Raw genomic sequence first — 12932 nt, 5'->3', positions numbered from 1 at the left:
AGGAGCAGAATTGCATTTTAGTCTTTTACGTCACCCGTGCAGCCAAAGATTTGCAGCTTAGTAGTATTGAAACCATGAAATCCAACAAATGTTCACATTTCAGGAGCTGGAACCAGTGAATTTGGGCCTTTTTACTTGAAAACTAAAAAAAAGAAAATGTTGCAAATTAATTTTCTGTTAATTGACGTATTGCTTCGGCTTTATAAGCAGGAAGATATTTCAGATTTTTACGATGCACTTTGTTTTGTTGTACAACAATACAATACAGCTGCTCCATTTGATTCCCTCTAACAGTGCTACAGTTACATGAGTTTTATTTGAATTCACTTTCTGTTATGTTTTTATTCAAATTATATTGAGATTTGTGTATTTTTGTTTCTGTGCGTCCTATCCTGACATTGTTGGAGATAGACAACACTTGTTGGATGTGGGCCTCCCAGAAACGGGCCAACTATTCTGTGAATGGAGTCAGGGGAAACCCCCGTAGTTTCAGTGTGGTGACTCACAGCTCCTGGTGTCCTGTGGAATTTGGTGAAGTGCCTATTTGTGGTCCAGAGGATATATCTCATAACCTACTTCTGCTTTGATATATATTTTTTCCGAGTTGAGTTTATACTTGTGGCTTATTTTTAACTGTTAAGTCTTGTGAGTGTGCATCAAAACAGAAATGACGTAGAGAAACGTAAACGGGGCCAGAGCCGGGGCTTCAGATTTTCCAGCTCCTCTTGTTTTAAGAAGCATCTGAATGTGGTTAATGAATCAGTATTTGAATCCAGAACAGATCTAGGAGAACAAGGGGGTCTTTTACAACCCCCCCACGAGTGAGAATGTCACCTTCAAATTCAACAACTGAACTCTAACTTGAGACGGAGGGGACATCCTGCCTGTCGCTGCATCTCTGTTAAGTCAGAGCACAAGAATGCATGAAGCTCGGTCTGCGCTGACCTTTTAACTCTCCTCTCACATTCCTTCAACCGGGGGCAATGTTTTGTCATCATAATGCCCCACTTTACTATATGCCAGGGTAATTCCATCACTAGCATGTGAACAGGCCTGGCTTTTGTGAGCGGAGAGTAAATGTTAGGCTGTCTCTTCTATCCACCTCTCTCTCTCTCCTTCTCTCCCACAGCCTTTTTTTCTCCCCCTCTACGTCTGCTTTGGGTGCTATAATAGTATCTCAACTGACAGCATTCCTGCAAGAGGGCACGGCCCGAATGACGACAACTTTTGGGAGGTTGCAGGGTTGCTGGGAGGGGGTAGGGGTGTTCTTCTCCTTCCAGCAGTAGACCTGATGAAGCCACACCTTCTCTGCTGTCTGCACCTAAAACCACACCTTCTGTCAGGCTGGTTCCACCCTCAGGAGTCCCGCTGCTGAGAATGACTTCATAAATCAGCAGAGGAGACCTTTTTAAATGTGTGTCTCCCCCCCTCTTTTTAAGGAGATGGTATCTGTTGACAGATTTATTGTTTTGAAATGTCTCGTAGCTTAATTTGAGGCTGAATAATTGCCTTGATGGAGAGTGGATTGCTGTTTTATGCTGCCAGATTTTACACAAAGATGCTGGTGGATTTGTGTGCTTTGGCCCAAAGTGACAAATCTTGTATGCTTCACGTTACTGCAGACGAAGCATTTCATGTGTTTCATATGTTTTCGATTGGTTTCCTACATTCCAGGCTGCCAGTAAAAAAAACCAAAAAGAACATCCGTACTTGAAACTTGCTTGAGAGAGACAGTGTTCACAGTGAACAATTAGTTGCCTTCGAATTAATTCATTTAGTTTTATGGTAGTAGAGACAGTTTTGAAAACTCTGCCGTGGTGCATTCAAGGACCCGCTAACATCAAAGAGATGTTCTCAGATGTCCACAATCAGCTTTGCATTCATAGAAAGTGTTCAGTCCAGTCCTGAAGTAACAGTTGTTGCATTTACATATACCCTAGTATTCACTAATAGTTCAAATCATTGCCCAGTCAAAATAAAAATGTCTCATGTAACCACCACAACTGGAAGAGACAAGTCGGATTTAGCTTGATTGAGTTGAGAGGGTTGGTGTGAACTTTTGAAAATCTGATCGCATAATCTGTTTTTTTCTCTCTGGTTGGTTCTGTGCATATTTCCCCCATGTTGGGGAAACATCAGGTGACATAACTGGTTGTGTTCTGCACACGAAATGCTGCAACAGCTGCTTCTATGAGCATCCCTCTGAGAATAGTTCATAAAGTTAAAAAATATTTAGCACTTCACTAGTGCTGCTTTCTTTTGTGAGTGCTGTGATCAATAAATATATGATTTGATGTTGAAATGGTAGCCCTGTGTAACGTTGCTATAGGCTGAATTGTGCCATTGTTGGACATAATGATTGTCTATCGCTCTCCGTAGCACTAGCATGCATATGAGACGTTCATGGAACACCAGTACATTGTAATTAAGATCAATAGTCTGCATATAGGGGCGGGAATCACCAGAAGTGCCCTGATACGATATCACCATACTGGGGTCATGATGCAGTATTATTGCGATTTTAAATGTTTCGCAATATGCAAAGGAACATATTTGCGATTTATGACCTTTTTTCAACTCCAAATAAGGACAACTTTTGAAACTTTATCATGTTAGATAAAAACAGGTGTTGACAATCTGTTCATCTCACCTCAGTCAATTTTATTGCAGCAACATGTGTCTTGTGGACTGAAAAAGCAGTTGATTTTACAATTCTAGTAGACTACTATGAGTTTAATTTGTATTTCCAACATTAATAATTTGTATGATGAAATATCGATAGGTTGGTGCACAAAATATTGCAGTACTACACTGTATTGATGTTTTCTCCAACCCCTTTCTGCGCGTGACATCTTTAGGGGGACCTCTGTAATTTTCAGCTGCAGAAAATAACCTGGGTTACACTTATGTTACCGCTAAATTGTATAAACTGGCGGAACAACTTTTGCTCTTTCCAAACTTAAGAATGAATTGGACTTTCTCAATAAGGTTAAAAAAAACCCCTTCCTTTTCCTTCTGTTATATTAGACGCTTCACAGCAGGCGGAACTGCTTTAAGAAAGTCAGCTTTATATTCTGATTAAATGCTTTGGGGCATGTAAACACACATCTTACCAGATCACTTTATTTAACATCCATGGAAACAGTTAAGTTGGAATCTGTAATCAGAACGATTTAAGATATACTTTCCATGTAACCGCAGCTAATGCCAAAGTGGGAATATGGTTGTTTTCTGTCGTTAAAGTCATCGTGAAATGCAGTTAAAGTGTGTCAGTTGTCCGTGATGCATCTCCCAGTGAAACATGATATGGGGGTAGAGTATAGTTACCAGAGGGGTCCAAATACCATTAGCTTGCTCAAAAGTGGGCAGCAAATACAGTGCCGTACAGAGCTGTAGAGGACTGTTTGCCTCCTTCACACCTTCGTTACCTGTGATGTTGGCTCAGGAGAGAAATCAATCATTTAAACCTCAACCTCTTTTGAGTTCTAAACAAGCTCTTTACCAGCTGACATCCAAACATACTGCTCCTACAAGATATCGCTCTGCTAGCTACAAAAAGCTAGAAGCTAAAGTTCAAGAGCAGTTTTACGTAATAGAAAGGGTTAGCTAGTTAGCTAAATTGCGTTTGATCGGATAAATTTGTCTATATATTCCCCCCCAATGTTCAGGATGAGTCATCTGAATCATTGTTTTTTTATGCCTCTGTGCTGGCAATAGCTGTGGCTGGGCGCACCATGTTTTTGGGTTGTCCACCCATCCGACCGTCCCATCCTTGTGAACATGGTATCTCAAGAACGCCAAATTTGGCACAAACATTCACTCGATCTCAACAATGATATGGTTGGATTTTGGTGCTCAAAGGTCAGGGTCACTGTGACCTTGCATCTGTCTCATTCTTTTGAATGTGATGTCTGAAGAACACCTCAGGGGAATTTCTTTAAATTTGGCACAAACGTCCACTTTGACATAAGAATAAACTGATTAGAATTTTGTGGTTAAAGGTTAAGGTCAGTGTGACCTCACAGAATTTGTCATTTGCCATAACTCAAGAATTCATACGCTAATTATGATAATAACAATGTCTAATAGGATAAAATAATGAAGTGATGACATTTAATATCCACAAGATCAAAGTTCAGCTTCACTGTGACATCATAATGTTCTGCATAAAACACTTTTCTGGCCATTACTCAATGTCATATCTCAGGAACAGAAGGGTAAACATTTGGTTGGATCCTGAATAGGTGACATGAATCTTGAAACTGTGCTGATTGCATAGATCTTCTGTACTGCTGGGGGAAGATGCGTGTGGAGCATCCTTTTTACAGACATGAGTGTAAAGGTGAGAGAAACTTGTCTGGTGTGCAGAGGCATACAACCATAGAGTTGTAATTGTAGTTTAAGAGGAAGAGAGCATTATTATATAAACACCCTAAAATGATTTTTGACATGTATGCGGTGTGTTTAAAAGAGAAATTGATCAATTAATACAGGGACACAGGAAAGAACTTGGATTTTTTTTTATTTACTGTGCCTTTTGAAAAGGTTGTTGTTTGATAGCAAATGTTTGGAGGTCTGAACTTCCTTGAAGCAACATTCCAACATGTGTTGTCTAAATGCTCCCTGCTGCAGTGAGTGTATTTCCAGGTAATAATGAAATGAAAGCAACCAAATGTTGACTGCGATGAATTGCTTAAATCACGCAGGTTTCATGCCTTTGCAAGTTGATTTCCACATTGTTGTGAAATAAATGGAATTACTGGTATACGTTGGAAAGTTACCATGAAATATTAAGGTATAATTTGTAGTTAATGGGCTGAAACATGCAAAAGCCACCTCTATGACCTGGCAGACCATGTGGTCTTTAATCAGTTGTTGTCTGTACTTGCTGTTTTGACGTCACTGAATGTGGCCGGAGCTTAACTGAGGTGCATCATACCAGGTGTTACCATCATTTTCACACATTACACAATTTCAGTTGACATCATGTGAGTGGTGCAGAACAAAGCGTCTTAGAAAACCAAAATCAAACCCTAAAAATACTCTGTCAATGATCTTGCTGTATCTGTCACTCATGGTTTTTTTTTTTGGTTTTTTTTTGTCCCCCACATTTGTCTCTAACTTCCAGGTACAGAAGCAGGTCCACCCAAACCTGACGGCGAAGGAGGATGCCCTGCAGCACATCGAGGAGCTGATCCTGCAGCTGCTCAACATGCTGTGTGTGGCCCAGCCTCGCTCCGTGCAGGATGTAGAGGTGAGGCACTCCACTCAGCATCTAATCATAAATTCATATGTTGTAAATTGACAGAATGCCGTTTGGAAACACGTGCAACCACAGCAGCGTTCCCTATAACCAACTAAATGTTTGCAGCTTTCAATCATCTTAATGCTTCCAAATTTATCAAGTGTTAAAGACAGTAATTTTCCTCTTTCCAGGAACGCGTCCAGAAAACCTTTCCCCACCCGATAGATAAGTGGGCGATTGCTGACGCCCAGTCAGCTATCGAGAAACGCAAGAGGAGAAACCCCTTACTTCTCCCTGTGGACAAGATACACCCACTGCTCAAGGTAAAGACTCCTGAAGAGCCAACAGTCTCTCCATCAATCACTTTACACTCCAGTATGATGCTTCTTTAATAACAACTCAGGATTTAACACTTGAGAAAGTCATGTAGTCTTACTAGAGTATTCAAGGTATGCTTCAATCCACATATTGTGGACTGTAGCAGTGTTCACATGCTCATAAGACATTGCCGGCTCTGACACAAGAGCCAGAAAGTTACAGCAGTTGCTGGGAAATATTTGTAATCCAATTTAGCTCTCTGTTTTGACAGCTTGGTTCAGACTAATCAAATTGTCCTGAACTGATCTGGTCCCTCATGCAGGTTCACACAGAGACTAAGAATCATATTGAAATGTTGTTTGACTCGTGTGTAATACTTAATATGTTTTTATTGTGCTTTTTGTTTCCTCAACAGGAGGTCTTGGGCTATAAAGTGGACTACCATGTTTCCTTGTACATCGTGGCTGTGCTTGAATACATATCAGCAGACATACTGAAGCTGGCGGGAAACTATGTTGGCAACATTCGGCACTATGAAATCAGCCAGCAGGACATCAAGGTGTCCATGTGCGCGGACAAGGTCAGAATTCTCTTAGGAAAGGGGAAGCTGTCACTAACACACAGCTCCCAGTTTGATAGATTCAGGTTCTGGGGATATGTGAAACACCACAAATGACAGTTGCTTTGTTGTTTCTAGGTGCTGATGGACATGTTTGACCAGGAGGAGGACATCGGCTTGATGTCTCAGTGCACAGAGGAGCCGTTGTCCTCTGGGGAGCTCACGTACGACGACCTGGTGAGGCTTGAAATCGCGGAGGAGCGGCAGTACCTGCGAGAGCTCGACCTCATCATCAAAGTGTTCCGCCAGCACTTCCTGTCCAACCCCAAAATCTTCACGCCACAGGTCAGGAGAACATGCACAGTTAAACACAAATGCCAGAGTGTATTTCCATAATTTCTATACATCAATTCACAATGTGGTCCCACGTCAGTGCTCCCATACTTAATATTTACCAGCACAGTGTCACAGTAGGAGCCCAGTTACTCTTTACTACACTAATCCATTACTGCACTAAGATAAAGATTATTTGTGAAGCTACTCTTGATAATAAACTGTTGTTGTTTTTAATGTGAAAGCAGAGACAGGCATTTACAGTGTAACAACCACAGGAAATGGTAATAATAGGTTGGCTAACAATAGCTTGACTTGTAACTCTGTAAAGTTTAAACAAAAAAAATTCTCAGCACCTTTTTATTGAAAATACTGAAACATCTTGTGAACTAAGCAGATTATTATCACCTCTTTAGCCTCTTTCACACAGGTACTGCGAACCTGAAATTATCTCGATATTACCCAGGGGGGCTATATGTGAGAACGCAAATGTCCGAATCAGTTGGACCAGACGTTAAACAGACTTTACCCTGCCAGCTCCCTAGTGCAAAATTTGTGTAATATCTGGTTGAGCCCTCGTGGGAATAGAGCACGTAATCATCCAGAGAATTCACAGCAAGCGAGTGGGTGTGTTGATGACGTTTCTACTATGTATCTTGGAAGCCGGGAGAAAACAAACATCTGAGGGTGAAGAAGACGGGTCATTTACACAAAGACAGCAATGAAAATGTCTAACTGGAGAGATGACAAGATTCAGGAATTTGTGTTGGTAATGGCCGACGCCAAAATGGTCAGACAAATTCAAAAAACAGCAAGCAAGTCTGTTGTTTATGACCACATTAAAACTGGCTACGGGGCTGCAATGGAATCCACATTACATTTTGCCTCCTGCACGCTTTATTCAGGCACTAATGTGTGCCTAAACCAAACAGAGTAAGTTTAAAACAATGGCTGCTCCATGGTGTTTTTATTAGATTAGATATTTGATAGAAAAGAAAATCAATAGTATCTTGTAAGACGACCCACCATCGCTCCCCAGTGGAGTTATTTACCCAATGAAAGGTACAAAGTTGTGCTCCAGCTCTTGTGCTGAATACAGTCACTGTGGCCAGCTCACTCTGAAGCCAGCTTATAACAAACAGTTAAGTTTCCAGCTAACTGTAAACCTAATTACAAAGCAATTTCAGCCAAATCCAGCGTAAGAACATTTAAAGATTACAGCTGAACCTCTGTAATCGGATAACTGGTATTTAGCATCAGGAGGCACTTTGAAATACCCAAACAGAACTCACAGTGTTGACTTATGTTATTAAACCTGAAGTAGAGACGGCATGACAGTTGTAATTTTTCTCTTTCCCTTTAATAATATTAATAAACTTTATTTATAGAGCACCTGTCACACAAGAAATGCAACACAAAGTGCATTACAATTAGGACAGTGCTTCACATGAAAATAGACATAATGGACATAAACAGACAAACAAGGCAATTCAATATAAAATGACACTTAAAATGAGTTTAAAACATGAATGAACTGATTCCTAAAATCATAGAATTGTAAAAGTATAAATCATAATATCAAGCAAGATTTTAAAAGAGTTTCAGACGTGTGTTAGGAAAGCCAGAGCTAGTTATAGGCTAAAATGGACAGATACGTTTTTTAACTTTCTTTAAAAAATAATTAGCGAGCTAGCTTCTCTGATATATATGTAGGTAGTGTGTTCCATAGCTTTGGGGCGTCACTGACAAAGGCTGCATCTTCTTCTTCTTCTTGCTGAGAACCTCCAATAAACCAGCAGCAGATGATTTGCAGTGTTCTTGGAGGCATATAGTTAACAAGGTTAGCAATAGTTAGCAATGTAGCGTGGCCCTGGTCCATGTCTGGTTTTGCATACTGAACCCAACTCAACTCAGCTTCATTTATACAACACCTTTTATACAAACATGCAGCCCAAAGTGCTTCACATGGCAAAATTGCGATGACACAGAGACAAAACATTAAGATATTAAAAAAGCAAACCAACCAAAACAGAACAAACTAACAAAAAAGATGATTAAAACTAGAATTAAGAGAGAGAGCAAGTAAATAAATTAATGAAATAGAATAAAAATGAACAGGAGAGATAAGAGAAGGTAAAAAACCAATGGTTAAAACTTAAAAATCAAGATTGTAATGTTACTCCACATTAAAAGCCAGATTAAAAAGATAGGTCTTGAATTTACATTTAGAAATACAGAGGTAACGACAAGTAAAGCAGTGGAGGGCCTTAGTGATCTGACTGGAACGTAAAATGAGAGAAAATCTCTGATGTATGGAGGGGCAAGGTCATTCAAAGCTTTATAAACAAGTAAAATAACTTGAAAATCATTTCTTAAAGATGCAGGTAGCCAGTGGAGTGTCGTCAGCAGTGGGGTAATGTGATCAACACTCTGGCTGTAGCATTCTGGACTAGCTGTAGTTTTCTTCATGACTTTTCAGGTAGTCCAGTGAGCAAATTGCAGTAGTCTAAACGGCTGGTATTAAAAGCGTGAGTGAGTGTTTCAGTATCATTCTGGGTTAGAGAAGGTCTGACCTTAGCAATGTTCTGAAGATGATAAAAGGATGTTTTGATGACCCTGTTAAAATGAGACTTAAAATTTAAATCTGAGTCTTAAAACCACTCCCAAGTTAGTTTTAAAATCAGTTTTAATATGCTTGCTGAGGCCACCAAAGGTCTCCCACCCTACGAGGAGAAGGAGCTTAAAATCAATTCTACATGTAACGGGAAGTCCGTACTAGGGATGCACCAAAATGAAAATTTGTGGCCGAAGCCAAATAATATTAAACGCTTGGCCAAATACCGAGTACCGAATACTGAATATCGTTGTTTAGTTTTTCATTAGTTTTTGCAGATGAACCCCTCCAGATTAGTGTTGTCACGGTACCAAAATTGGGACCCACTGTGCAATACCAATGAAAATATCATGGTTCCAAGTAGTATCACGATACGACAGCGAAAATGAGGCAGATGTGCCTTTTGTCATTTATGAAAAGATAAATCACTTTTCTATAATACATCAATGATCTTTCAATGGAATAAATTACTTATTGACTTATTCATACTTCAAAAACAGCATCAATAAGTGATTAACATAGGGGGGATCAAAATAAAATAAATAAATAAAATAAAAATCAACCAGCCACCCTCCTCCCCTGACAGTCCCTTCATAAGTAAAGAACAGTCCGTAAAGTGCGGTGAGGTTTGTGGACCATGAACGACTCGTTTCTCCTCTCACACGTCACATACCTGTGTTCGGCTGGCTCGGCTGTTCAGGTACTTTTGGGCAGTCATGACGCCAAGAGGAGGATATTATTGGAGCCGACTCCTCCGTCGCCGGTAAGCTGATGACCGCCGTATTTGACAGGAATACATTAGTGTCTGTGTCTGTGACCCCCGTTCAACCCACAATCGGTGGGATTGGCCTTTCATTTCTGCTGCTGGTTGAAATCTGTAGGCTGCTCGCACAGCTGAATGATTTAAGCCTATTTTGCTCGCTCAAAACTATTTTTAGTCGCAAATGCAAGTGCGGTCACGGGCGGATCGCCACACTGCCGACATTTTACTCCACCGGTCACGGCACGCTGTTTGATTGCGTTATCAAAACACGCCGCTATTATTCGGCCTTGCTTTTAACTTATTCCACCGAATACCGAATGTGTGGGTTTTTTTGCAATATTCGGCCAAATATATTCGGTTAACGAATATTCGGTGCATCCCTAGTCTGTACAGAGCAGCTCAGACTTCCCTGATGTGCTCTCTCCTCTGATGTTGTTTCGATGATGTTTTCGTCACATTTCGTCAACTGAAACCGCTCAGTTTGAGGTTTCCGTGCTGCATACAGAACAAATTACTTGTGAATTACCAGAGATTAAAGACATTTGTCTATTCTGATGGATGAGCGGACAGTCAGAGTAATCATCTTGTATGTAGTAGGCCATATACTTGAGTCTTGGAACAGTCAATATGTCCATGCCTGATAAAAAGGCTCCAACAATTTGGTATCATCTCCCGCGGCACCACCCATGTTCTCTGACCCCTCCAGTAAGCAGATGTTCATATCTGTCTCAGAGGGTTAACCAAAGAAACAAATTGTGTCTAATATGGCAATTATGTGCTCTGAGCTCTCTGAAAGAGAAAGAAAAAGTATAAGTAAGGAGTCGAACAGTGGGTCTTATGGGTTGAGAAGAAGTGAATGGAAAGTTGAGTTTAATGGGTCGCTGTGGCTTTGCATATTTTGGGTTGGGTAATTTGTGGTATCATTTGGGTGAGGAGGATAAGCCTTTGTGAGGCCCAGTGGAATGCAGAACATGTAATTATGTTGAGACAGGAACAACATCTGCAGCCCTCGCCAAAATAACCTCAATTATGTCTGTTGAAACGCAGCATAATCTGAAATTACTTGGGAGATGTCAAGAAAGTGTTACGGTCAAATAATGACAGGACTGAAGTTCTATTCAGACTTTAGCAGTCGATAATCACTCGCTGCTATTTTAGGGTTCTTCTTGTCTGCTTGACTAATGATTTCCTCTGGCAAATTGAGCCTGTTGTTGTTTAGAGCTCATTCTCACTACTGTTTTTTTTTAGCGTTTGTTTATCCAAGGGAGATAGGCCAAGAGTGGGAGCTCTTTCAGCAACACCCTGCGATACGCTCCTTTGGTTAAACACCTCCAGTGTGTTTACGTGCACTTAAGTAACCTGGTTATTGTTGGTTACCTGTGGTAAGATAATTTCTTAAACGCCATTTAAAGAAAACAGTTTCTTCTTTTATCACTCTGATTTAAATACTGATACGTTTAGGCAAATTGGCACCAATCTAAAGTGTGCCGAAATTGCAGCTCCTGTTTGCATTATACCCATGGATGTATAGACAGCTATTACTTAGTTATAAGAAAACTTAAAAACGAGATAATTCTCAGGCAAGTTCTGGAGTTTTAAAACAATTTTTCTTATGATTTCTAAGCAAATCTATGGACCTCATTCACCATTGATATTGGAGACAATGACACCCTCAGGAGGTGAGAGTCATATTGAATCTGAAAATATGTATACCGGGTCCGTCATTTCAGATTTTAGTGAGTTAATACACAAATTATTTAAATGGGTGCTGAAGGTTTTAAAGGTCTAGTGTGTAGGATTTTTGTCCACAAGCGGTAAGGTTTGCAGATTGTAACCAACTGAAACGTCTCTCTTGTGCCAAGGTTGTAGGACAAGGGTAGGCAACCTGCGTATGCTGAGCCACATGCGACCCCTCTCCAGTGGCTCCCCTTGGCTTTGACCAAAAATTGACCCTTTGCTAAGCCCCACCCCTTTGCATTAGTCCGTCAAGCTATCGGAGTAAGCATGGAGCCCTGTAACTGTAACTAACTGCACTCCCTGAAGAAACATTAACATATTTTTGGAAAACTGAACCAGTGATTCCAGAGAGAAGCAGACAGAGGGGTCTGCAGTCTGTGTTTGAAGGATATATCCAGGATGTCAAACTGACTCAGCAGCAACAACAGGTTAAAAAGACAAAGATAGTTAGAAGCTAAAGCCGAACTATAGGCTACAGATCACAGCGTAAAAGTGAACCACCACATCACTGCTGATCACCACACAAGACAATGAATATAAAGGGAAACTTTGCTGATATTGAACCAGCTGTGTGGCATCACAGTGTGTGCAGATGAACGGTGTTTGGCTTCACCCTGTGCTGCTGCCAGCACCCGGACCTCCCCTGCTGGATTGTCGGGAAGCTCTGGGGGAAGTCAAACATCATTCATCTGTGCACAATGTGATGACACACAGCTGGTTGAATATCAGCAAAGTTTCCCTGCTTCCCTAAACTGGTTCCTGTACAGCAGGGTCGGTCTTTGTTTCACTGTTATAATCATTAAAAAGCAAAAGCAGCATGTGTATACATTCAGTAGGCTATATCTTCAGTAGCTAGCTAGCTAACCCTACACTTTTCAGGGTTTGATTCTGGTTTTAGAACAGGGTAACGAGGTATACTCCAGGTAACGAGTATCATTAATACACGACGAGCCCCAGGCACAACATTTAGCTCCAAATCCACAAAACCAGCCTGAAAATGAAGGAAATCTGAAACGACTGCATTAGAGTCAATGGAGCACAGCTCAGTCACTTCATCGTTCCTCTTGGCGGTGTGAATGAAAACAGCAAAAAAGCCCCTAAAGATTTGCTTGTCATGTAGTCCCTTCAACTGTTTAGTCCAAAAACACCAACAAAGTCTCTAATAAGATAAAGCAGAACAAGAGGTTAAGTCTTTTTTATTCCATACTTCCTCGTCAAAACCTGGCACCTACATTATGCAGACTTTGATGTGTAAAATAGTGGAGTTCCCCTTTTAAAAGTAGAAGGAGGTAAGCAGGGTAATTAGTCCCTTTCTCTACAGCAGACTCTCCTGGTTTAGTGTAAGGATTCAGCCCTACCTCTC

At 40.7% G+C, this 12932-nt stretch overlaps 1 protein-coding gene across 1 annotated transcript in view; it reads left to right on the top strand.

Annotated features, from left to right (window-relative positions):
* The window catches only part of sos2 (son of sevenless homolog 2 (Drosophila)), a 53689-nt gene that overhangs the window by 16114 nt on the left and 24643 nt on the right, over positions 1-12932 (top strand). Inside the window, exons 2-5 of the mRNA XM_049595495.1 lie at positions 5129-5254; positions 5437-5568; positions 5979-6143; positions 6261-6467. Coding sequence (XP_049451452.1) covers positions 5129-5254; positions 5437-5568; positions 5979-6143; positions 6261-6467 — 630 coding nt within the window. The remainder of the gene's footprint in view (positions 1-5128; positions 5255-5436; positions 5569-5978; positions 6144-6260; positions 6468-12932) is intronic.

Source organism: Epinephelus fuscoguttatus, linkage group LG14 (genome assembly GCF_011397635.1).
Source record: "Epinephelus fuscoguttatus linkage group LG14, E.fuscoguttatus.final_Chr_v1".
Classification (NCBI taxonomy): Eukaryota; Metazoa; Chordata; class Actinopteri; order Perciformes; family Serranidae; genus Epinephelus; species Epinephelus fuscoguttatus.
Note: the sequence above shows the minus strand (reverse complement) of the source record. Positions and strands in the feature narration are given on the sequence as shown.